At 41.0% G+C, this 27,612-nt stretch overlaps 1 protein-coding gene across 2 annotated transcripts in view; it reads left to right on the top strand.

The window, feature by feature from the left end:
* The window catches only part of LOC110145442 (guanine nucleotide-binding protein G(q) subunit alpha), a 303,045-nt gene that overhangs the window by 99,120 nt on the left and 176,313 nt on the right, over positions 1-27,612 (top strand). For both annotated transcript variants that reach the window (XM_070480317.1, XM_070480318.1), the window contains exon 2: positions 5,139-5,323. In XM_070480317.1, the coding sequence (XP_070336418.1) occupies positions 5,139-5,323 (185 nt within the window). The remainder of the gene's footprint in view (positions 1-5,138; positions 5,324-27,612) is intronic.

Below are 27,612 nucleotides of genomic sequence, written 5' to 3' on the forward strand. Positions count from 1 at the left end.
GTCAGTGTAAAAGTATAGAGGCTTAGTATGAGCAGGATACATAGAGTAAATATGGATTTGTGGCATAAACTGTATGTCGGAATTCTCTTGTGTTGAAAAGATCTTGGCAAAGCCTACAGTATCAGATTGTGTGTGTGTGAGACAGAGTGTATATCGAATATGCTGTATTCTAATACCTTACAAAGTGATGCAGTCCACAGTAGGATATTAAATTTATATATTATGGTTTTCCTGAAGGAAAGACATGTGAAACGAACTGGGGATTGCTTTCTGTGCCTTATCCTGATCCAATGGGTAGGGAAGAAAACCAGTATCCCTCAAAACCAATTGTACTTTCTAGAGGAAGTGACCTTTTTAAATAGCATGATTCTTTTTCTTTTGGACACACCATGCAGCTTGTGGGATCTGAATTCCCTGACTAGGGATTGAAACGTATCCCCTGCATTGGAAGTGCAGAGTCTTAACCACTGGACTGCCAGGGAAGTCCATAGCATGATTCTTAAATAGCCTTATTTCTGGGTGTTTTGATGGGCTGAGATAAGAAAAGGCATAGTACTTGACAAAAGGTACAAATAACTTTTGGTGAGAATTTTCAGCCATATTTATAGAGACTAATGAAGATGAAAGGCAAAAGTTTTCTAGACTCACATCCTTCCTTGTATGTCTTGATATACTTGTTATTACATAATATGATTGGAGATATATTCAAATTAGCAAAGATGGAGCTCCCACCCCCAGATGAAATGTAAGGGCTCCTTGCTAGCTTTTATTTCATTAGTGGCTTTGGAAACAGTAGATTTGTATTTTTTGAGGTAGGTCAAAAATTGCTTATCCTCAGTGGTGTGAAAAGAGATTAGCTAGCACTGGATTCACAGAGCAACCTACTGGTAGAAGTGTGCTTTCATTCATTCAGAGATAAAGAATTGTGAAGTCTCTCATTATGCTTTCCATGCGGCCTTAGGAAACGACGTCATTTTTATAATCTGGAACGGCTGGGGTTTTTTGTTTGTTTGTTTTTTAAACAGATTTTAGAAATTCTAATCCAGAGTAGATTTTTAAAATGTCCATTTCAAACCCCAAGAATATTATATAAATTGATGAAAATAGAAGAAGAACATGAAATTTGGTTTACACATTTGTGAAGAATAGTTCATTTATCTCCCATGATAGAACTCTTCCTGGAACAAAGAAGCTTAGTTTTTTGCTTGGTTGATGTTTTATTCCATAGTACAGAATAATACTTTAATTGACTACTTTTATCATTCTACCTGTAGCATTTGCGTTACACAGATTTTCTCTTAAGTGAAGCGTTGTCTTCACTTTTAATTTGCTGCAGTTATATAATAGCATCAAAGCACGAGTGAGTATTAAATGTGTATGTGAAATTTGCTTGGGAGGGATGGCCAGTCTTGGAAGATGACACCAAGATTCAAAATACTATTAATTGAAGTAATATTTGGAAATTCAGAATTCGGTTAGATGGATGAAAGTTGAATGTAGTCAAGACCACGTGGAGACATTTTTGGACTACAGGCAGTGGAAGTTAATTATCCCGGATTTGCACAGCCATGATTGTGAAAGTATCGCCAAACCCAGGCTGGGCAGGTGTAGGCTGGGCTCGAGCCCTTGTGCTGGCACTCACCAGCCTTGTCATCCTTGCTCGGATGCTTCACTCTCCAAGGCCTTTTCTTTTCCATGGAATGAGGGGAAAGTCATCTGTCTCAGAGTTTTGAGAGGGTGGTGTCAGTGTATTTCACAGTGGCACTTTATAAAGGGTTTAACATGGATTTATTCTTTATTATTTTTTTATTGGAATATAATTGCTTTACAATATTGTATTAGTTTTTGCTGTACAACGAAGTGAATCGGCTGTTAAATATATGTATACATAGATCTCCTCCTTCTTGAACCTCCTGGCCCCCATCCCACCTCTAGGTCAGCACAGAGCACCAAGCTGAACTCCCTGCTCTGTGCAGCCCCTTCCCACTAGCGATCTATTCACACCTGACATTGTCTCTGTGTCCGAGCTACTCTCGGATTCATTTCACCCTCCCCCTCCCCCTCTGTGTCCACATGCCTCGAACACAAATTTCTTTAGTTTCCTTTACAAGAGAGACAGGATATTCAGGGGGTGGAGACCACCATCTGCCCTGTCAGATTAGAGATTAGTCTTGAAGTGTGTGTTGCTGGGGGGCAGGTGGGCTCAAGTGTACATGCTCTGGGGGACAAGTACTAGATTTATTAGCACTTTTGGAGATGAGTCGGGAGCCTTGTATTCTAGTTTGGGCTCTATCATCATGATTGGCTTCCAGAAGAGTGTTAAAAGAGTGAATTAGTGACTAGAAAAAAAAGGAAGTACTTTGTAAACAAGAGAGCACCTTATAAATAAGATTTATAGAGAAAGGGCAGAAGAAGAAAAGGCACCCCCCTCTTCTCTTGCCTTCTTATTCATTCATTTATTAAGCTGCCCCTGCTCTCCATTGGGTATTTACACCCGTCAGGGTCTCAGCAGGAAGCAAATGGTCCACTCCAGCGTGGTGCCTGAGAAGAGTTTTGTTCAGGGATTGTTTACAAGGTATTAATCCAGTGGAGGCAACCAGTAAGAGCTAATGAGTGCAGTAACCAGGGGCCAGAAAGGCGGGGGAGCAGGTGCAGGAACCCAGAGAGGGCCAGCTGGCAGGGGCTGTGGACTCTTGAAGGGGACACAGCGTATCTGTGGGGCCCTTGCAGAGAGCAAACTGGGGAGATCAATGCCCCTTTCTCATCCTTCTGCTCTGTGGTCTTTCCCTGGTGTCTCCTATGGATTAAACCCAAGAAGACTGAAGCCAAGAGAGGTGTTGATGTGAAATCCTTCCCAGCCAGCCTCCTGGGCCACCAAGCAAGATGATAAAATGGAGAGAGAGGATCCCGGGGTGTGTCCGGGGCAACAGGAAAATATCCTAACTTTGTAGTTGGGTTTTGGATTCTTTCTTCCTTTCCTCTCTCCCCATTCCATTCATTCATGGGTGCTGTGTTCCACCTGTATTTGGAGTCATTAGTGTGATGCCCAGGAGCTTAGTGTAGATCCCAAGAGCGGCCTGGTGTTGACTGCTCTTGCCCAGCATGACTTAACTGAAACAAGCCAGCATGGATTAGATGTCTTCTTTTTACTTTCTTGGTTTTATTTGGGTGTGGGGGGAGTATATAAAAGCCTCCAGCTAGGAGAAGGCAGCCTCTTGCCTGACTCTCTTTCCTTTCCTTTTCATGTCATTAACCTCACATATTAAGGTTTCTTCCTGTTTTTGGTGTGGAAAAAACTGGCAGAGGTTCTGATTTGATGATTATGTCTCTAGTTGGGCCCTCAGAGCAAGGATAAGGATAAGGATATCTGGGATAAGAATAATACGCAGAGAAGCAATTTGGATCTTTTTCTTCCATACTTTGAATTGCTCAGAAAAGTAAAGATACTGGTTTCTTCCTATAAATTGTTGATTGCTAATAAGAAACAATTTCCTAGCTTTATTTCCATTAGGGATACTTCTCTTTAGATATTGCCCACCCCCACCCCCCCACCCCAGTATTCATGGATGGAATTATATGTTCGTTTTTAACTCCTTGCATTAATCTTGTTAAAATGTGTTGATTGCATTCATATTGCAGTGTTAACTTTATACTTCAAGGAATTCTGAATCACTTTATTAAAATCATATGAAAATGATAAAGGAAGTGTTAACTTTATATTTCAAGAAATTCCAGATCACTTTATTAAAGGTCATATGAAAAGGATAAAGTAGTTGGCGACTACAGGACTATGGGGCTAGAAATCATCTTTGTAATTATGTGAGGCTTCTGTGTTTACCAAGACATCTGTAGTCATTTAAGAATGCTTCTATGAAAACTGTAATTCTTATTTGAATTTTTCATGATTGTTTATAAAGATAGTAATGAAATCCAAACACCAGAAAAACCAAACAAAATTAGGACACATGTTGTATTCCTAGTTTTCAGTTCTCCTTTTCCGCCTTTTTTTTTTAATGTCTTGTTGATGGGAAATGGCAGCAAGGGCGCTGCAGTCATCCTGAGTATTATTATTATTATTATTATATTCTGATATGCTTACTATCCTAAAAGCTTTTATTTTTTTTCCCCACATCGTTAGGGGAGGACGTTTATTATTTTGAAAATTTCAAGATTTGAAAGTCAGTGAGAGATAATTCAGAAATGTAGTTAAGTCGCACACACTCCAAAACAACTTGCGTTTTAAAAAATGAAGTTTTTAGATTTATAGTTTCAGATTCACCGTAGAAGAAATACCTTGTCACTCAGCGAAATGATCTCATCTTTCTGTCTTTCCACTCCCCAGTGGGCATTTGTAGCTTTGTTATGGATTCTCTGCAGGCTCCTGGTGACCAAAAAGGAATACTGAAGCAGGGGAAAATGAGAACACAGAAGAAAAAAATTCAGTAACAGTGAATTTCTGTGTCATAGTTAAGAGTGGGCAGGAAGAAGGAGAGTTCCTGTATCTCTCCTGAGTTGAGTGATTCCTTGACATAACTCAGCCAACCAAACTCCCTGGAAATAAATGCTTTGCTACTTGTTGTCCTGAAGGATCTGGATTCTTGCCTGGATACTGTGCTCTCCATATACCCCATTTTAAAGTACGAGAAAGTGTCTAGAAATTTTCCAGCGTGTTGTCTTCCTGATGTCTGAACAGCATTTGTATAATTGCATCGTCATCTCCAGATCCAGACCCTGGCTAAACATCCCAGTCTGCTGGAAGCATTTCAGACATACTCCAGGGAAGAGACTTTTATCAAGTGTTTATTCAGTTCAAACCATGCTGTTTTCATTGTGTTTCTTATAAGATACATGGTTACAAATCACTATGGAAATTCCATGCTGAGTGGCTTCCAAAAAGGTGACAGTGGTTTATTTTTTTTTTAAACTCTGCCTCTGAGCTGGAGTCCCACTCCTCTCATCTTGCCGAGTGTGACCCTCGGTGGCATTTCCGCCTCTGGTGATGCCGCTTTCCCGTGATGCTCCTCTCAGCAGGCCCTCGGGATGCCACATCCGAGGCCTGTTCCTCTCAGTAGAGTAGTTATCCGGAAGACTGTGGGAAGGTCTCATGGTCTGATGAGCTGCCCTCATTTCTCTTCCAGGGACAGGAGAGAGTGGCAAGAGTACATTTATCAAGCAGATGAGAATCATCCATGGGTCGGGCTACTCTGATGAAGACAAGAGGGGCTTCACCAAGCTGGTGTATCAGAACATCTTCACGGCCATGCAGGCTATGATCCGAGCCATGGACACCCTCAAGATCCCCTACAAGTATGAACACAACAAGGTAGGCGTGGCTCCTCCTGAGAACGGCTGGCAAAGCCGTCCCAGGGCGAACGGTCTCTTCACATGTCTGGGATGCACGTTGTCTTTTTCAAATGGGCATTTTCCATCTCATCCTAAAATGGGGTTTTAATAGCTCAACACAGTTGTTTATAAATGTCTTTTCTTCCTTAAGTCTTTATGAAGTCACAGCTATAAAAGATTGGAGTTGTATTCTTAGTGATATCAGTGAAGGACATGTCTGGGTATTTGACAGTAGGTGTATGGATGTTTAAAATGTGGGGGCGCATGTTGTGTTAAGAAGAGAGTTTTATCAGTTCCAGACAAATTGACCCGAGTGAGGGGGTTCACGTGAGAAGTGGTGGCCTTGCCTCAGCCTCCCACTCTTTGTGCTTCCTTGAACAAAGAACAAAAACAGCTTCAGACCATTCTGTCCAGTTTAATTTTGGATTTCGTGACTTCCTTTCAGTAGTACCACAGGCTTAATTTTATTTCAAAATAAGCCCATCTGTCACTTCCAGTAACCTTTCAAACACGTTTCCCTGCAGTTGTGTTAAAATAATGGAAACTTCTAAAACCACTTGAGAAAGGGTTAGGAAAAAATTCTAAATTTTTAGCTTTTTAAAAACCAAGCAAACTTTCCCAATGTCCAGCATTATTTCTTCATTGAAATAGAAAGCCAGATTTTTTTCTTCAGGTGAAAACAAATGCTGTCATTGCTTACCCTCCAAAGATGATAACTACGTGATCCCTAACAAGTTTGGTGCATCTGAGGGTGTCCTCAGGTTTGAGTTTATGCTGGGAGTTTATGAGAGAAGCAGAATTCTAGAAACATCTTCCCTTCCTGTTAATCAGTCAGAATATGTAAGGGTAGATGCAGTCTTCATTCCTTACCACAAGTAGGTGCTGATCTTGTAAGTTGGTAAAACCTTAACCTTTTGTTGACAAAGCACTACATTTGTATCTGCATTTATTTGAGGACCTTCAGTCAAAGCATTCATTTTCATTCTCTTAGTACTCTTGATACTCTGCTCTTGAGGATATTTTCCTATACCAGGATCAGTGGGTACTAACAAGAAGTCTGCATGCCCAGTATGACTCAAGCTGAGATGTAACTCACAAACATGAATCAGAGGTAAAATAAAGCAGTTCTCTCTACCTCCACTGCTTTGACTATTTAGAAGCTTCTAAATATACAGATCATTTTCAAATCAGGCATTTCTTTTTTGGAGGTGGTTCCTTAAAATGAACTGGCTGTTTCTTATCTAATTGATACCTTCACACTTCATTTTCCGATGGCAGCGAGAGTCTCTCCACAAATAACAGCGAGACCTTCCACAAATAGTCCTCCCAGCTTCTCTCAAGAATCTGAGTAGGTTCATGGAAATGTGGTACCTGAATCACAGGAAGCTGTCTGGATACGGAAGCAGTCTGAATTTAAAAGGATCAGGACTTTTTCCCCCTCAAAAATCTCAATGTAGTGAGTTTCTGAAATAGGTGGCATGCTTATTTTGTTGCAGTTCTGAGTATTCTGTTGAAGAAATTTCTTTTTTAATACCAGTGAGCACAGTTGGTTGATAATATGATGATCTGATGAATTCTGGTTTTCACATGTGTGGTGTAATTGATGTGTGTATATATCTTGTCAATACATGTATATACACATACATAATGCCAGTTTACACATTAAAGTCCAATACCAACTCCTTAATTATACCTCTAAACCATTTTTATTGGTGCTCCAGAAGACTCCTTTAGGATCTTGCCTTGATGTTAGATTTTCACATGAAGACATTGTACAGTCATATAGAAGATGATGTGAAATTTATGCCTTAATCATGGAACACATAGAAGAATGCTCAGTGTGTGTTAATTGAGCTCTTTGTATCACTTCTAGTTAAGGAGGCTTTACTGTGTTGGATACCATTCAGTTAAAAATCAACATCATAAAACATCACTGTGATAATACAAGATTTTCTCAGAGATCATAATTAGCCTGTGAAATCTTCCCGTGTCTCTTGGTTACTTAACATGCTACCTAATACAGTGATATTAGAGTGTGCTGACCCCTGAATTCCTTAAAATGTTTCATTCCTCTCAATTTATAACAAAAATCACTCTCACATTTTCTCCATTTCTGTACAACACACATGAGTTTTAAAGTATCACCCCTTGCTACCTCCATTAACTTCCCGAGCTCTGCCCCCTCCTTGCCTTTGTTAAAGCTTATTAAAGAAATATGTTATCGGTCTCCTTGCTTTTCCACCCAGCTGCCACTTCCTCCCGGAGTTCTTCTCTGCTCCCTATGTAGCACTAAGTGATCCCGCCCCCTTTAGCAGAACCTATAGTGGAGTATTGATAATTACCTAGGTTGTATTAGTTATGATGATTTGGGTATTAGTCTTATTTTCCTGACTAGCTTCTAGGCTCTTTGAAAGTAAATCTTGGCATTCTTGGCAAGTTCTATCTTGGCATTCTTCATGGACCCTGGCATAGTATCCTGTAAACAATAGTGTTCATAAAAATACTTGCTTTATGAGTAAGTAAATCATTTGTGAGCGTAAACAACTGAAAGCCTCCTCTGCTGCCCTGGCCCCCCCGCCCCATTGTTGAAGTGATTATTCAGATCAGTAGATAGCTGTTGATGCAGAAGGGAATAAATGCAGTGGGCTTCCAGGGAAGCAGAGAGGGTCAACCAGGGCTAGGCAGAAATTTGCAGTCCAGAAAGACACAAGGGCAGAGCTGAGGGAGAGGCAACTTGGAGAGGAGAAATGGCTGGAGTAAATGTTCAGGAAAAGGGATGTGTATGCAATGTGTAAACTGGCCAGTTTAACGTGAACAGAATTCCTATAGAAGAGAACTGGAAAAATAAGAACAAAATAAACAAAAGGCTTAAAATGTGCTTCTGAAAGGTTTTGAATCCAGGCTGAGAAGTTTGGAAGGCAACTATACTAACCACTATACCACCAATGCCTTGGCCAGGCTAAAAAGTTTGAATTTTATTTTCTTCTATTTATGATACCTACTTAATAATAATTTGTGTTTTGGTTAGAATTTTCTACAGAAGTTTCTGGTTACAGTGTACTCTAATATTTTCAAGGTTGGTGTGCATTTTACTAGCAATTACTTGGAGGCCATGCCTTGTGATTTGCATTGTTTTGTGACCCTAAAGATATAAAATAAATAACTAACTGACTTATTAAAAACCTTTTTTGTACCTCCTGCCACACTGGCCATAGTCTAGGGCAGCACCATAAATAAAAACAAACATTTTCCAATATTGTTCAGCCTAATTTTGTTCTTGCTTCTGAGTTCATATATTTTGTAAAACAAAATGTAGCTTACAAATGAAGTGGCCCATTCGTAACTGAGAAATTGTTCACTGGTTTTTTTTTTTTGTTTTGTTTTGTTTTTAACTGTGAAGTTGGTCTAGTCTAGGGGACTGTCATGCCAAAGGATTAGAATTTGTTTTGCTCCTGTGTATTACTTCACTGAATTGAGAGTCTTGTTGGTTAGCTAGGGGCTGGCACAGTGGTCAGAGGGAGTCCAGGCCGCAACCTCTGCCAGGTGATGGCGTGACATTGCAAGTCTCTTCACATCTCTTGCTGAGTGCTCCTGGGATCTTCAGTTCCAGGGGAGCTTGTAATAAATTGAAAACTTTTACCGAAAAGCAGATTAATTCTTCCCTGGTTGTGTTTCCACTATCCTCTTCTTGGACGTTTTTGCCAAACAAGTAATATTTATAGGTGAGCTGGTTGGACTCAGCCCAAGTAAGAGAACATGTTTGAGGACTTCTGAATACTTTGAGCTTGAGTTTATTTATTTCTAAATATTAGTTTGCCTTTTCCTTAAACACAAGTGTTAATAGTTAACGCTGAAATGGACTGTTTATTGCTTAGTCAAATCAAAAGATCCATTTAAGACTCCACTAGATGCAAGGCATTCAACAGTGAAATAGATTACTCTGTCATTTCTTACTTTCCAAAAGAGAGAATGTTTTTATCCCTATTATTTTATGCTTTCCTATTTTATACAGGAGTGCTCTTCTGATTATTCTTTAGTTGAGCGTTGAAATCAGCTCAATAAAATTTCTCTGTTAACATGGCTAAGACATGTCTTAAGTTACAGCTCAGGGAGGTAGATCACAGGGTTTTGAACTCTTGATTTGTGTGTGCTTACTGTGTGTAGCAGGCAGTTGGCATTCTTGCTGCTTTGCCTGTTGTGTTGTTTCATATGCATGTGCCTTATTTTCTTAGCTGACTGCAGATTACCTTACAGTGAGGAAGCATCTTGTTGTCTACCACACAGCATGCCAGGAATGTCATAGGAGCTTTTGTACCCTGAACGAATTACTCTGGCTAGTGGGTCCTGGTATCCCTTTACTGTTAGCTTATAATTTCTGTGAAATCCAGGTATTCTTATAGCAGTTTTAAAGCATTGGCAGGCCTTAGCTCACGTTGCCAATCCCAGGAAGAGAAAAGAATCTGATGAGTCTTCATGCAGTGAACTCAGGACAGTTATGAGTAGAACTCAGCCGTGTGCTGATGTTGGGTAGACAAGGTCCTGTTCTGTTCTAGCTTCTACTGTTAGACTCGAAAGTCCTGATGCCCAGGGCTCTCTTGGCACCTAGGCCGCAGCTGCCTTTGACCAGCCAGCCAGAAAGTTTCCAGGGTGGAGAGGCTGAGGGGACGTGTTACTGTAGTACCTCTTGTCCTCCCAGAACCTTTCTAAGAAAGGACATGTCATAGGGAAAGTATCTGGTTAAACACATTTACAGCTTTCTGAATTTTCTCTAAGCCCTGAGAAATCTAAGCTTCCAGAAGCTATTTTTCAAAAGAAAAATGTAGCCAAGATTCTGGAAGATTTGCCAACTTATTTCTGCCTGCCTTTGATCAGTTGAACAAGAAATTACTATACTACATTTCTCAACATGGGGGAATTTTCTAAGAGACTGATTTCAATTTAATATTTGTCATCTGTATGATAAGAACATGATAAAGGCAGACCTTAATCAGTGTATTTCGATATCTATCCCTCTGAAGAGTTGTCAGTGAATGTTCTCTGCTTGCAAGCAACAGAAGCCAACACCAGCATTTAATTTAAGTAGAAAAAGAATTGACGGGCCCATGAGGTCACTCAGAGAATTGAAGAGAAGCAAAAGGACCAACTCCTGGAAACGAGGGCAGGTCTGCGGAACTCATCGGGAGAAGCCTGAACTCTGACCGTTTTCAGTCTTCTGTCATCCCACTCAGGATTCAAATTCCTGGGAAAACTTGCTGGATTCATCCAGCCTGGCTTCCGTGCTAGCTGTCTGGACTAGGCTGGGCAGTTTGATTGACAGTCCCTGAGGGAAATCTGGATACAGTTAGTAGAGGAGGAATGATGCTGGCACAAATCACAATTAACCACTGCAAAATCGTGCCACCAGTTTAAAAAATAAAGTGACACATGGGTTCTCCATCAGTGCAGGCCCTCCAGTCGTGCTCCACATTTACTAAGCCTGTCGTAGGATGTGGGGGAAGTTGAGGGGTTAGCGACGTAGCAACAGCTATAAGTGAGGTGAGTAACTGAGCTTGGGCCCACATACTGAATAACTGAATAGCCTTGGGATTGTCGCATTTCCTCCCTACACCTGAATTTCTTTACTCTTTAAGCCTGAATGTCCTCATCTGTTGGATGGTACAGATGATAATAGGATTATTTGAAGGGTTAAATAGGTAATCTATGTGAAAGTGTCTTGCAAATGATAAAAAGAATAGTTTGTCAATTATTATAAGATAAATTTGTTATCATGGAGAGAATGAATGCTACTCATCTTCCATCTTTATTAAGAATAAAGCAAGCTGAAAATAATTTAAACACTACCACCAGATTTAAGAGGTATCTAAGGAAAACTTTCCTCCGAGTGACAGTCATTGAAATGGGATGCCATGGGAGGTACAGAAATCTCCTTATCTGGATGTGTTCAAAAATAGAATGTATTTTTAACATGTGAAATTCTTTAAGGCAATTTTGCTGAAATAAGACCAGGGATGGACTGGACAACCTCTCAAATGCTTTCCAACACAGTTTTTTTTTTTCCCATGCCGATTCTCTGATTCCAGAACTTTAGCAAAGAGATGAACTGTTGTTAAAGTTACTTTATTATAATTTAAAGCTCCTACCTTTTTTGGACATTGTCCATTCCAGAGTACTATGAGAATTTAAGGGAACAAAAAAAGACAATTAAAAACAGATTTGTTTTGATAGTGGCCTGTAGTGAAGTGGAGATTTTCCTTTCTTTGAATCTCAGTCCTGCTAAGTCGCTTTAGCCGTGTCCGACTCTGTGCGACCCCATAGACGGCAGCCCACCAGGCTCCGCCGTCCCTGGGATTCTCCAGGCCAGGATACTGGAGTGGGTTGCCATTCCCTTCTCCAATGCATGCATGCATGCTAAGTCCTTCAGTCAAGTCCGACTCTGTGCAACCCTATGGACAGCAGCCCACCAGGCTCCTCTGTCCACAGGGTTCTCTAGACAAGAATGCTGGAGTGGGTCGCCATTTCCTTCTCCACTCAGTCCCGTAAGTGATTATAATATTTATATCTATGTAAGTTTTTTTTTAAACAGTGTTCAAAGTTCAAAATCGGATGTAGGTTTTGTGGGTATTAGTAGTGATAGTTATTTTAATTGGGTTGTTGGCTACTGGCCACCAAAGACAGCCTGTAATTTTTCACAGAGCAACTTTCTACTCCTGCATCTCCAAATTTTTGAGAGTTTTCTTTCTAATAAAGAGTGTAGAGGAATCTGGAGACTTTTCATGGCCAACTTGATCTGTCAACCACATTTTTTTTCTGAGGCTTGTTTGCCACTTTTTCATTTCTCTCAAAGGACTCATGTTGGGGAGTTGATCAACATGGATTCTCTATTACCTATATCTGCTTTCAAAATCCCTTTGTATACCGTCAACTTTTAACATCTTGCAAATATGCCCTAGCCGAATTTTTCCCTCACTCTGTCCTTGTTCCACTGTAGTTCTTTATTCATTTTACACCCATGGCAGTCATATAAAAATAGAAAATGAATATGAGATTTTGTAATCCCCCTTCCTTGGCCAAAATTAATCTGTAATCCCAAGGCATGCCATATCATTTATGCAGGATGAGTTATCTTGAGCTCATGCTCATCAGAGGAGAACTCTGAAGCAAAGAAAGACTTGAGCAATAGACTGAGGCTGGTTTCTTTTCTTATTTTGGTAATTTTTGTATACAGAAAAGTGCACACATCATTCGTATTGTTCATGTATTTTTCCATTGTGAACACATTTGCATACAGATCTGTTCATCCAGATTAACATGACCAGAAATTCAGAAGCCTCCTCAGGCTTTCTTCAAGATATTCCCAACCCCCAAGGGGGACCACTATCCTGCCTTCTAATAACGTAGATTAGTTTTGTTAGTTTTTGTACTTTATATGAATAGAAGCATGCAGTACAGACTCCTTTGTGTCTGGTTTATTTAACCCAACATTACCTTTGTGGAATTCATCTATGTTGTTACTTCAGTTATTCCTTTATTCTCATTGGTGTTTAATAGCAGTGCCCCATAGAACTTTATGAAAGCGGTTTATGTCTGTGCTGTACAATATGATAGCTGTTAGCCACATGTGACTTTCGAGCCTATGAAATGTGGCCATTGTGACTTAGGTACTAAATTTTTACTTCACTTTTAAATTTATTTTTACACATGACTAATGGCTACTGTATCAGATAACACAGTTGTATAATATTCCATTTTATGAATATACTACAGTTGCTTACATATCCTATCATAGAAATTTATTGGAGTTTCTAGCTATTATAAATAGTGCCATTATAAACATCCCTGTACCTGTCTTTTGGTGAACATAAGCATGTATTTCTCATCTGTGAGAGGTCTATTTGCCCTGTATCCTTGACAACACTTGGTATTACTATTCTGGTGACTGTATAGTGATGTCACATTGTTGTGTTTCTTTGATAAGTAGACATGTTGAGCAACTTTTTCATATATTTATCAGCCATTTGGTTATCTTTTTAAAAATACTTTATACCTTTTTCTTTCCTATTGGGTTGTCTGATTTCTTATTGTTTTGTAGGAGTTCTCCATACATTGAGGAATCTCAGTTGAGTAAATGTATTTCAAATATTGTCACTACTTTGTGGCTTTTTATTTTCTTCATAGTTCTTTAAGTGAAAAGAAGTTCTTAACTGTAACGCAGTCCAGTTTATTATATATATTTTTTACCCTTTTGACTTGTGTTTTTGTATCCTTTTGAAGTAATCTTTACCTATTTTGAGGTTGTGTAGATAATCTGCAGATTTTTCTTCTAAATTCTTAGTTGTTTTGCTTTTTACATTTGGATCTAAAAATCTATGTCAAATGGATTGTATTATATGGTGTGAGGTGGAGTTGGGGATCAGGTTTTTTTTTTTTTTCATATGGATATATAATTAACTCATTTATTGAAAAGACCATCCTTTGCCCAGTGCAATGCAGTGTCTGTCATCTTTTACTTTGTCATTCAACAAATATTTAGTAAAATTTCCTTTGTGAAAATCAACATAAGCCAATTTGGCTGTTTTTAAAAAGGAAAAAAGCAAGTGCTCTAAGGAACATTACCAAACTTGTCCAAACACATGCAAGAACTCTGTTTAAGCAGTCTCCCTCTAAATCCCTTTCAGCTGCTCAGACCTTGGATGTCCGGGGACTGACATCCACCATATAAAATACATGTGGCATAGCTTAACACATTTTAGTAGGAAGTTGTGAATCTGGTCATTTGGCTGTTCGTAGTTAACTCCTGGCAAAGCATCACATAAATATTTTCCTTGTTCTTTTAAACCAAGTAATGCATGACTTTCCCCTTTAATTTTAAAACAATGCATCTATTTCCAGTTAGAGAGTCAGAATCTATTTGTTGGAACCAAAGAAAGTGAATGCCTAATGGAGTCTGAAGGGTTCTAGTGAGAGTATGGGGCGTCCCTGGTACCTCAGATAGTGAAGAAGCCACCTGCAATGCAGGAAACCTGGGTTTGACCCCGTGGTCAGGAAGACTCCCTGGAGAAGGGAATGACAACCCACTCCGGGATTCTTGCCTGGAGAATCCCATGGACAGAGGAGCCTGGCAGCTACAGTCCATGGGATCGCAGAGTCAGATACGACTGAGCAAGTAAACACAAGTGTGAGTGAGAGTATGGGAAATGCTAGCATTTTTCCTTTTCATTCTCATACCACTAAAGAAATAACTTTCAGCTCTGAACTTACTTTTCGCTGTTGTTGACATTTAAGGTGAGACTTGCTTAGGATTTAGCAAAAAGGCAGTATGGTCACATATATCAAAGGCTAAAATCTTGTTTCTTGTACTCTGTTCTTCTTTGTATTGTTTACCATAAATCACTTACACTTGCTACAAAACTGTGCTTTTAAATAGCATATTGTCATTCTACTGTGATTTTCATGAATATATGCATGTATCCAAACACGAATATCCTCAAGGAAATGTACCTTAAGAAAATAATGGCAATTTTTGTGTCACATTATATGTGACACTTTGCTTTCAAAGGATAAAAAAGAAATGCTCCATTTAAAGCTATGACCACTAGTTTTGACTGATTCATTGTAAACCTATACTTCGAACACATTTATTTTCCTGATTTTATGTTGTCACTGCCACTACTTTGTAAGATGATTACGCAGTTTTCTTACAGTCTTGTGTTAGTTGTTAAAATGTAAAATGACTTAGAAAGGACTGGCATTAACGGCATATATCAAGAAACTTGACACCATGACTGTGTCAAGATGTGTAAGATTATAGACTGGTTGGTGGGTTATCTGCTTCTTTCAATGTACACACATCCTCTGTGGTAAAAAGTATAACGGTTCTGAGCAAAAAAGAAGGCTGTGCCGACTGTAGTAGGCACAAGTCTGTCTGGGAGGTAGTGAACAGTCCTTGAAGTCATTGGTTCTATGGTAGGAGTTTGGCTGTTCAGGTCACCGTTTTCCTTATGTGTATCGAAGGCATTAGCCCTGTCTTTACTCTCAGGCTATACTCATGGCAAAGGCATCAATGTGTAACTATTTGGTTATATTACACTGCAGCCAAACTGTCACTAAAGCTGGGTGTTAAAATATTGGTAAATTCAGTTGTCCTTCACTTGGCCTTCATCTTTTATTCCATATTGTAATGGAAAACTTAGTGTTAACAGTGCTTGTCAGAGCTTTAGGAATTTTGGCTTTAGCAAAGCTAAGTGCAGCATCGGTGTGCTATTTAGCCAAGAATTTGATTTTGACATAAAATGGCCAATACCGTATACTTTGCTGAAGGCCTGTGCAGATATTGTGTGATGTGTGCCTAGCTGTGGGGGAGAAGGGTGGCCTGAAGGGAGAGTTCTTTTTCTCTGAACAGTGACACTTTTTGACAAATGCTATATAAAGATGAGATGCCTTCTAATTTGCATATAGGTGCCATTTAGTCCAATGGCAGCTTTGGGTCATCCTAACTGAATATGAGGTTGGAAATGGCAATTTTATTTTCTATAACAGTGCTTCTCAAACATCAGTGTGTGTGAACCAAGTGGAGAACAAGCTAAAATGTGAATGGTATTTCAGTGTATCTGGAAAGATTCAAGATTCTACTTCCTCACAAGCTCCGAGGTGATACTGAAGTTGCCTGAAGTGGAGTTATCTTTGAAATAACTGACTACCACCAGAGGCAGTGTGAAATCATCAGTGGACTTCTTTGAGTAGAAATCCCAGAACTGATACATCCATTGGATTTCAGTTAAAGGACATTCAACAGGTTACAAACTTTCTAAGCTATGCCTTCCTCATCTGAAAAGTGAGAAGGATTATGTTACCCACTTTCTGTAGTTGATGTGGGCATCATTAAGAGAATATAGATACAAAACTTTTAGGATAGTAACATCAGTATAGTAAGTGTTCACTGAATGGTTGTTGTCAGATTCTTCCCAGAAAGTTCTGGGACAGGGAAAACATACAGGCCCTTGGATAAAGCACAGAATGTGTGAGGAGAAACTGCTAATGTTTGAAGATGTTGAAGAGGATATGACACAACAATGAGATGTGAGTTCCCCATTATCAAATATACCAGTGGTCTCCAGGAAGTAGTGGCCTGGCCTCTGGTAAAACCTAGGACAGCTGGTCTAGAGTATAAGTAACAGCGGGGACTCAGAAGGGGTTCATGATCTATGTTGCTACTGGGGTCAAGGGACAGTGATGCTTTCCTGTGATGCCAAGGTATCTTATTATTCTGACTCCAAGGTGTTTGCAAGTAAGAGGGGGCAGCCAGTCCAGTGAGGAAAGTGGAAGGCAGTGTGGAGGAAAGAAAAGGGAGAGAAATAACCTTTGCCCAGCAAAGCCAACCAACCAGCCGAACAAACAGACCTGAGCACCATGTCTGAGCACACACGCTCAGAAGTGTGAGATGTAGGTAGTATTCTAATTTCTCACACACACACACAAGTGTAAAATGTATGCCTCCAATCTCCATTTGTAAGTTTGTGGGGCTGGATGTTAAAACCAGAGTTGGGCTTAATAATTTCCAAAAGGCAGCAGTGTGCTTGGCCCCATGCACACCCTTGGCACGAGGACACACACACAGACAATCCTTAGGAGAGCAAGCGGCGTTCTCTGCGGCCTCCGCATCTGTCCGCCTGCCACGCCCCCCGTGGCCGGAGACGAGCCTGCGCTGCTCACTGCTGTGTCTCAGAGCCTAGCACTCTGCCTGACGCACGTTCCGGAGCAGTGCATGTCTAAGCGGACTGAAGGAACCAAAATCTCACTCAACAAGATTGTGTGATTTGGGGCCTCTTAAGCTCTTCATTCTTACAGTCATCCATCTGACTGCTGCTTCCTGACTATTCCTCTTTTTAATTACCTCTTTATATGTTTTTTATTAATCTGGAGTAGGAAATGGCCACCCACTCCAGTATGCTTGCCTGGCGGATCCCACGGACAGAGCAGGCTGGTGGGCTACAGTCCGTGGGGTCACAGAGTCGGACTTGACTGCGCACACAGATTTTCAGTTAGTAGCATGGTTTATTTGTTTCACAGCTGTGCTTAGTCGCTCAGTCGTGTCTGACTCTAGCCCACCAGGCTCCTCTGTCCCTGGGGATTCTCCAGGCAAGCATACTGGAGTGGGTTGCCATGCCCTCCCCCAGGGAACCTTCCCGACCCAGGGATCGAACCCAGGTCTCCTGCATTGCAGGCGGATCCTTTACCATCTGAGCCACCAGGGGAGCCCAATTTAACAGATAGTTAATTTTAAAAACTGAGCGTTTTTCATTTCCTTAGGGCTGAAGGAAGTATGAGACATGTATTTTGCTTCAGGGACTTGGAGTCTCATTAGAAAGAGAGAGATAAGATACCCAACAAAATTTTTTAATTCTCTAATTTTCAGTCAAGACAAGGATTTCTGCATGAAAGCACGTATGTTTTTCTTCCTTTTGTGATTTCCCTTCCTTTGTCCTCCTTCCTGTCTGTCTGGTGGTACATGTGGTGATACATCTGGCACTGTTGGGCATCTGTTTTCTGACAGTTGCCCAAGGAGAGATCTCTTATGGGAGCCAGGGAAGGTGTCTCAGCTGCTGCACTCCTGGGCTGCCAGGTCTTACTAAATGATGAGCTTGATCACAAATCAAGAAAGTGATTGGAATGCTTACTCAGCAGAAAAATCACTTGACTCTTAATTGCAAAATACATAGTTATGTGAACAGAGCTATATAATATGTGAAATTAAGAAATTTGATTGAGTGTTTTCATAAGGACCAGATTTTTTTCCCCCACCTCTTTTTCCCAAGTGGAAATACATTGAATTTTGTAAGAATGAAGATAAGTGTGCTCATTAGGAAAAGAAAGTTTAGACCACATCTGAAAGCAAAGGAAGAAAGTAAAAGTGAAAATCACTCAGTCATGTCTGGACTCTTTGCAACCCCATGGACTATGGAATTCTCCAGGCCAGAATACTGGAGTGGGTAGCCTTTGTTTTGCCTTCTAAAGGGGATCTTCCCAACCCAGGGATCAAACCCACGTCTCCCACATTGCAGGCGAATTCTTTACCAGCTGAACCACAAGGGAAGCCCATGAAAAGAAAATTTAGATGACATCTGAAAGCAAAGGAAGAAAGTAAAGATCACTTGTATTACCATGTGAGAAAGTCACTGTGAATATTACAATAGGCAGACATACTAAAATTCAACTCTATACGTATAAATGTAGGATCACTATCCTTTATCCAAAACTTTGTAGCCCAGATTATTTCTGAATTCAAAGATTTTTCTCTTTTTAGATTTTAGGGTAACCACAATAGAGGTATGGAATAGGTCCCTGTAATCAAACACATTAATGTTTCGGTAGCAAAGTATTTATAATTAAGGGTATAAAGACTTCTAATATTCTTGTAGTAGGTCACATTTTCCCATAAATGCATCATAAAAAAATATCTTTCAGTTCTTGGAACTTTTGAGAATTCAGATTTTAGATACGGGAGCGTGGACCTGTATATAAATACTGATTGTTTTTATTGGCTGTGCACCACAAATATTTTTTTTTCTGACTTTCTTTCTCACTTATGCCATATTGAGCATTCTTACAGGATAAATTGTTAGGAATGGAGTTGCTGGGTCACAATGTGTATGTATTTCTAAGAGTTTTGATAAAGCTTGCTGAATTGCCATCCAGAAGGGCATGCATGCCGTCACTCAGTCATGTCTGACTGTTAGTGACCCGTGGACTGTGGCCTACTGGGCTCCACTGCCAGTGGAGTTTCCCAGGCAAGAATGATATTCCCCAGGCAAGGAGTGGGTCGCCATTTCCTCCTCCAGGGGATCTTCCTGACCCAGGGATCAAAACTGCTTCTCTTGCGTCTCCTGCATTGGCAGGTGAGTTCTTTACCAGGAGTGCCTGGGAAGCCATCCTGAAAGATCATACCATGTTTCAGTGTAGGGTCTGAACATGCCTGTAATTTACCACATCCTGGCAAATTCTGCATTTTATTGATGTTTAAATCTTGCCAATCTAATAGACTGAAGCAATACTTTACCTTTTTCAGTACTAATGATGTAGTTCTTTTGTGTGGGAGGGGGGGTTATGCATGGTGGCATGCTGGACCTCAGTTCCTCAACCAGGAACTGAACCCTTATCCCCAACTACTGGGCCGCCAGGGAAGGCCCTGTAGTTTTTTCATAAGTGTTTGCCTGTAGACCTTCTTGTAGATTCATTGATTGCAGAGGTTGGGACATTTTCAAGTCATTAAACTGGAACTGTCACCTCATGATGTTTTTGGAGATACTATATATGTCAGGTATACCACTTGAGGTGGTTGCTTCATTTTGAAAGTGAGTGGTGATATAGAACCAGTGTCTCTGTTGGTGTCAGCAGGCTGTGTTTAATCCCTGGCTGGCTCATTCTTAAATGTGGTTCATCAGAGTGTCCCCTTGGTTCTTTTAACCTGGACAAGTATGGTTGTGCCAACTGTGAGGACTCTTTCAGGGATCGTTTGGACAGAAATTTCCTGAATACAGAAGAGGTAGTGAGTGGCATTCACATCTGAAGGGTTTGGTTTGAAATCTCTTGAAGCGTATCATCAACTTTTAGGGAAGAATGAGCAAGACTGTGCCCGCAGGCTCTGTGAACTTACCTCGTGTGGTTTTCTGACAGCTGTGGGGTGGGACAGCCACACTTACTCTAAAAGAGGAGTGCTGAAGTTTTGTCCTTTCATTCTGTAGGGTCTGAAAAGATTTCCCCTAAATCTGAGACAGTGGTTCTTAGATGTTGGTAGCCAGGCCTGGAATCACCCAGGGAGTTTAATTACCATGCAGGTACCTGAAGTCAAGCGCTAGAGATTGAACCCTGCAGGTCTTGGACTGCCTTGAGAAAAGTAGCCCAGTTCTGAGTTCAGTCAGGTTGTAACAACAATAGTAGTAATCACAGAAGTGATTTTATACTTTTAATTGAGGTATTGTTATTACAATGGTAGTAAAGATGATCATAAAAATTCTTATTCATGGCACGCTTAGGAATGTCTTAGATGTATGTGATAACTCAGTATTAGTCAAAGTTTCATATTAAATCAATGAGGCAGTTTTGGATTCACTATCCTTAATATCTGGAGGAGTTTTATTTCTTGGTAATAGAGAATAAGTACTTGAAATAAGGGCCATTCTTAACTTTTGAACTCACAAAACAAATACGTGCAGCAGTTTTTTATGATAATGAAATTTTTGTAAAGTGATTAGTTTTCTAAGCTGAGTAACAGAATACTAGAAGCAAACTAGAAATCTTCCTGTTGACATGATCTGACTCCTCTGTAATTTTTTAAAGTTTGCATTTCATTTCCTTACAGTTTGTGTATGTATAGCTTTCTTTATTTTTCTGTTTTGAAATGAGCCTGTGTGGAATCTAGCGGCTTCCTTGGGGATCCTGTCGCAAGCACTTTTGTGAACAATAGATAAATCATTTGTGTCATTTTCCAACATGACGTGCAAGTCAGTACTCTGGAGCAAAGAAACATAAAAGGATGTTAGCCTACACCATGTTAATTTGGGTCAGCCCAGGATACTTGCTAATTATGTGACCCAAGGACTAATTATTTTGTGAACCTTGTTCTTAAAAACATAAGCAGGAAAAAAAAAAAAACCAAACCATAAGCAGATATGTGAACTCCCATCTGCTCAATCACCCAGATCCCTTTGTGTCCTGAAAATTGATGATTTATGGCCCCCACAGTCAGCTTTTGACTCAGTGAAAAGCAAAGGTAAGTCCGACTGATAGGAGAGTCCCAGTGGGAACAGGGTTGTGGTCGATTGCCTCTACACTGCAGGTGTTCAGCATTGCAGGAAAGGGGGCTCTGTGTTCACTTAGGTCAGCAAGTCTGATCTGGCTTGCCAGATTACCCCAGTAGATATGAAAAGTCAAACATCATCCCCTCACTGTCCTTGTAAGGGCATTTACATGCATGCGTGCTAAGTCGCTTCAGTTGTGTCCGTCTCTTTGCGACGCTATAGACTATACTATAGCCTGCCAAGCTCCTCTGTCCATGGGATTCTCCAGGAAAGAATATTGGAGTGGATAGCCATTGCCCTCCTCCAGGGGATCCTCCCTACCCAGGGATCGAACCCACATCTCTTATGTCTCCTCCATTGGCAGGCAGGTTCTTCACCCCTAGCAACACCTGGGACAGCCAAGGGCATTTACATTTTGTCTTCAGTTTTTAAATGATTCGACAGGATTTTTGTTTTGGTTTTGTGTTTCTCTCAAACATGGACAATACATGTAGCCTGACTGTTAGGTGTGAGGAACAGAGGCACACAGGTGACCTCCCCAGAGTCATACAACTCTGGAGTTGCATTTTGAAAAATGACAATTTACTTTTGGACATTTTTTTTCCTCTCTTCTTTTGAAAGTAAGGTAGATTTACCTGTAAGTTGTAATGATGGGTTTGGACTAGAATGACCAGTGTCAGATTATTTTGCTTCCTTACCCTTTGCAGTCTCACAGAGTGGGTCACTTGCCTACCTGTAAACCAGAGAGAGGCTGAGTGGAGAGTCACTGGTAACCTCTTGGGAAAGGGAAGGGAATTATCATTTAATAAGAGCTTTACTTTTATCTCGTCTGTTTGTCCAATACCAGACAGGTGCCAGAGGTCTTAGGAGCTTCCTCGAGGTGTCCCACTTTATTCCTCACACTTTCTGCTACTTACTGTATTCTCCCTCTATAAATTAGAAATCCAAGGCTTTGTGAAGTAAGATAATATTCAAGGTACAAAGTGAATATGTGGCATCTATCGATGAGTGTAACACCCATGCTGCCTGGCTCCGTGGCGCAGGTCTTTGTCAGGCCACCTCAGCCATCAGGCTCCATCCTTGCTCACTTTCCTAATCTTGTGTCTGTGACTGAGCCTGGTTGGATGGGCTGGGACCTGGGGTGCCTCAAATCTTTATCTTTTATGGCCAGTCTGCCTTTTATCCATAGGTGCCTGATGTACCACCCTGAGTTGACCTCCTTCCTATGACCTCTGACCTGCATTGCTCGTGGTACCTTCCAGCCCTTGTTCTGACTAGCTGAGATGCTGGGCACTCCTCCGGGGCCTGCCTTCTATCACCTCCTAACAGGCCATGGTGTCTGCCTGGAGATTGGTGACAGCTATGAATTTTACTTCCTGTTATGGTTATGAACTGTGTATGATACCAAAGTCTGGGCCAAACTGCAAAATAATTAAAGCAGAAACTCCAAGATTGCATGTTGAGCTGGTGAGTGAAGTAAAAGAGAACTGTGAAATAAGTTAACTTGGTTACCATGGCTCACGGTAAGACGCCAGGCTGACTAATTGGGAAGCATTTGTACACACTCTGGGGCCACCACAGAAAACCTGGGTGAAATTTCACAGTCTACAATTATAAGTTTACTGTTTTATCCAAAAATAAATTCATGTTCATTTTTATACCCCAGTTTAGTTGCTGTAAGCCCTGTTCTTAAGTCTCAGATCATTACATATCATTGTCATTGATAACATTTTGTGGATTCTTGATTTTTAAAAAAATAGATTTCCTTTCCTTTATTATTTTTAACATTTTTGCTTCCTTTTTTTTTTTGGAACTTAAACATTTTAGTTGATGTGCCATGTCAGACCAAGTGTCTCATCTATTACTGTCATAACCTGTTAAGGTGTATCTTGGACAGCAAGGTTTTTATCTTGTTTTTTAATCATGGATGTCTGCAAAAAGGATGAGATTTTAATTAAGGAAGATGCTAATTCTAATGGTCAAAGTAATATTATTGACTAGCATGTTTGATGAAACAGAAAAAGGTATTTTTCATCAGATGGACTATATTATTTTGAAATGAACTGTGATGACAGCAAGTAGAAAGTAAACTGGACATATCTTCTGTATATTTGGAGCTTCCCTTCAGTTCAGTTCAGTTCAGTTGCTCAGTTGTGTCTGACTCTTTGCGACCCCATGGACTACAGCATGCCAGGCCTCCCTGTCCATCACCAACTCCTGGAGTTTACACAAACTCATGCCCATTGAGTCGGTGATTCCAACCAACCATCCCATTCTGTGTCATCCCCTTCTCCTCCCACCTGCAATCTTTCCCAGCATCAGGGTCTTTTCAAATGAGTCCGTTCTTTGCATCAGGTAGCCAAAGTATTGGAGTTTCAGCTTCAACATCAGTCCTTCCAATGAATATTCAGGACTGATTTCCTTTAGGATGGACTGGTTGGATCTCCTTGCAGTCCAAGGGACTCTCAAGAGTCTTCTCCAACACCACAGTTCAGAAGTATCAATTCTTCTGCACTCAACTTTCTCTATAGTCTAACTCTCACATCGATACATGATTACTGGAAAAACCATAGCCTTGACTAGATGTACCTTTTTTGACAAAGTAATGTCTCTGCTTTTTAATATGCTGTCTAGGTTGGTCATAACTTTCCTTCCAAGAAGTAAGCGTCTTTTAATTTCATGGCTGCAGTCACCATCTGCAGTGATTTTGGAGCCCCCCAAAATAAAGTCTGCCACTGTTTCTACTGTTTCCCCATCTATTTGCCATAAAGTGATGGGACCAGATGCCATGATCTTTGTTTTCTGAATGTTGAGTTTCAGGCCAACTTTTTCACTCTCCTCTTTCACTTTCATCAAGAGGCTCTTTATTTCTTTGCTTTCTGCCATAAGGGTGGTGTCATCTGCATATCTGAGGTTATTGATAAAACCTTATTGATATACAGGAGCTTCCTTTTGGTATACAAAGTTCTGAGAGGATTTCATTTTGCTTCACCCAGTGGGTTACAATAAATATAATTTAAATTTAATCGTAAAAGGTGGGTATTTTTAATAACCCCAGTTACTGATAAAAGAGCCTAGGTAACAAGGCTGAAGTGGCAAAGACGCAGGAAAGATGGATTCATAATGAGGATCCCAGGCCAGCAGTGTGAGAAACACAGGGGTGAGTGTGATGCTCCGCGAGGGAGTGGAATGGGTGAAGTCGCAGAGAAGCGCTCTCATGGGCGGGGCCATGGGCAGGGAGGGGGATGGTACCTGGAAAGCTCTGCCGGGTGACATTTGCACTGGTTCCTGAAAGTGGAGAGAATTCTAACAGAGGAATGGGAGTGGTGGGGAGGTGATGAGCAAAGATACAGGGCAGTTCTGGGGAAGCTTGAGGGACAAAGACAGCAGGATGGGCAGGTTCTGTGGCGGGAGTTCAGGCTTGAACGATAGAAGGGAGTCAGATTGTGAGGAGCCTCAACTTCCACACTCCTGAGATGATTTTTCCTGTCACAGGGCTGCCCAGATCCAGGGGCAGAAAAAGGAGGTGACGGGAGTCTCTGTCTGCAGAGTTCAGGTGGGCTGAAAGTGTTTCAGATGGCAGTGTCTCAGAACTAGAGGAACACCTGGGAAACGGGGTGATGAGAATCGTAACCAGGATCAAAGGGACACGCGTCGGGTTGACATGGCAGCTTGAGCGGGGACCCAGAAGCAGGATCTAAACAAGTTATTTTGTTTGGTTTTTTAGTATAAGAAGAGAACTGAGGGTGTGTATAGGTCAGGGGAAGATTGCTGGTAAAGAGGGCAACTGTTGACAATGTGGAGAACATAACATAAAACAAAGCCCTGAAGCATTGCTTGAAAACTGTTAGACGTGAAAAGAGAACTGGCAATGTTTGGAAATTTGAGGTAGAGAAGAAGGCAGCTTTTACCAGACAGTCCTAATCAGTTTTATCAGGACTGGTACGTAGGATCATCTGCTCAGAAAGATGGGAGTGAGTGAAGCTCGGGGAGCTTGGGGGAAGTGGTCAGGATTCTGGGGAAAATGAAGGAAAATACCTCTTGCAGGTAATTGGTAATTAGTGAAAGAGAGTGAGCCTGACATGAATTACCGTGCATCTTGTATCTGACCACGCCTGGATGTTATCAGCCTGCCCTACTGGTTAGCCAGACTGCATACAGTCATCCCTCAGTTTTCCACGATAAATGAAAACATGTATAACGTGAATAATTTAAATATCCAGGGAGGCCCCAAATCTCGTCAAGTATTAAGCTTCTTTTGCAAAATATCTTCATGTCAGAAGCGTCTTTTTTGACCATATTTGTACATGTGGTTCTGTCAGGATGTGGAATCCCTCTGGCCCATGACAGCGCAGTGACCGCAGGATCATTGATTGACTTAGTAAAGAACTTTGTTGTTCTAAGGGACCCGATTCAGTCACGGAATAGCTTTCAGGAGTCTACTAACCCCGTGAACAAGTGGACCCTGCCCAAAGAGAGCAGCAGTTTGGCAGCATGTAACAAAATGTAAAGTATATAGTCTCTTTTAGCTAGCACTTGCTCTGTGCAGTATTTGCTCTGCTAGAAGGAAAGCTCTGAGATGGCAGGGGTCATGTCTGTCTGTTCATGGTGAGTTGGAAGTGCCGAGCCAGTTCCATGCATTTAATACATGCTCAGTACGTGTTTGTTACAAAAATGTGTGACTGGAGCTCTTAAGAGTGCAAAGACACCGTTCTGCACCGCTGTTCTCTGACATCCAGCCAGATCATCGGTCACTTCTGTACCTCTGCCGTGGTCCTCTTGCACTGGGCCTTTGCACATGCCACCTGCCTCCTCATTCCTCTAGATTCTTTGATGAGATGCTTTCATATGATTGTATCCTTTTCTTCCTGAGCATTTATTCCATTTGGTGATTGTTGATGTGTTAATGTGATTCTCTAAATAATGTCTTTCTCTCATCAAGCTCTGATCTTCCTGAGAGCAAGATGGTGTCTGTTCACCATTGTATCCCAAGGCCTGGCTTATACAGTGCTTGGCACAGAGTCAAATACATGTGTGCACACAGACATATGCACACGCTAAGAGTGAGCTTCTCTACAGCATTATTCATAACAGTGAACACTTGGAAATGACCCAAATATCTCTCAACAAAGGAATAGGTAAACTGTGCCATAGTCACTGTTTGAAATTTAATGCAGATGAAATAAATAAACAATGAGCGGAATTATATACACTAAATCTGGGAAGTCATATGTGACATATTTATTATTGTATTCTTTAAAAAGCTAATTGCAAACTGTGCTGCATAGTGTAATCCTTTTTAATAAAAAAATAAAACCCCCAAAATGTATATATTGTAGGTGAATGAGAAAAAGACTAGATGGATACACAATGAGCTCTTAATAGGTTCATTTTTGAGTTGTGGAATCAAAGCTCCAACTTTCAGTTCTTTTGTATGTAATTTATTTGGAAAAAAAAATGTAGCTTTTTTTGGCTGTAAACTTCATTCTCTGCCCTCTTCATTCATTAGTTCATTCAAGATAAGTGCCAGGCACTGTGCTAAGCATTTTGTATATAACTAATAACAAGCTGCTCCTGAGTTGCTAAACTACTGGCTGGGACCACAAGCAAGTACACTGCCGATTTAGTTTAAGTGTTATAATGGGAGAAACTATAGAATTCCTCGGACTGGGAATGGTCTGGATGGGTGAGGAGCACAGAGAGGCTCCCTAAGACTTCTTTGCTCAAGCTTTTGTTTTTTGAGTGCATACTCTGTGCAAATCTCTGGGCTTATTTCAACACATTCTGTGTCCCCCGGAAACCCATAAGCTCTTGGAGAGAGCGTGCCTTTTTTTTAGCACTCAGTAGCCAAACTGTATACCTCAGATTGGCAAGAAAGAGGGAGAATAACCTGGATGATCCAGTCACAGAACAGCTGGCCTCTGTGTAGTTAAGAGGGATGTGTATCACTGTCTATAAAGATGTCACTCCCCCACGGATTCAGGGTCCATGACCATCCTGAGTCATGTTTCCCTTCGGGCTTTCTTAGCCCTTCTTACCAGTTGCTTTATTCTAATGAAGCATGTCTTGGATTGCCCTTTTTTTTTCCCCCTCCCAGAGAAAGTCTTTTTAATTGTTCACTAATTTCTTTTTAATCATGGTAATTTCTGAGATAAAATAATTGGTTTGAATGAGTAACTGTGGCGTGCCGGAGAGTGGGAAGGGGGAGCCAGTGCCTTCAGCCTCGTATCAAGGACCACGTGCAGCAGCGCCCACATCCTGAATGGCCTCACTTCACTCCACATAGGCCTTTTTTGGTGTTTTGTTTCATAGAATACAATCCAGGAGCGTAAAAAGGGCGCCCTTGATGAGAGTCTCTGGGGACAATCCCACAGGAAGCTTTACCCAGGGCCTCTGTCGGGCTTGTCAACCCTTGGCTGCAGCCCATTGCTGCAGGGCGAGCTGTTTGAGGGTGGAGAGGAGAGCGCCACCCCCC

The sequence above is a fragment of the Odocoileus virginianus genome, chromosome 18, assembly GCF_023699985.2.
Source record: "Odocoileus virginianus isolate 20LAN1187 ecotype Illinois chromosome 18, Ovbor_1.2, whole genome shotgun sequence".
In the NCBI taxonomy this organism is placed as follows: Eukaryota; Metazoa; Chordata; class Mammalia; order Artiodactyla; family Cervidae; genus Odocoileus; species Odocoileus virginianus.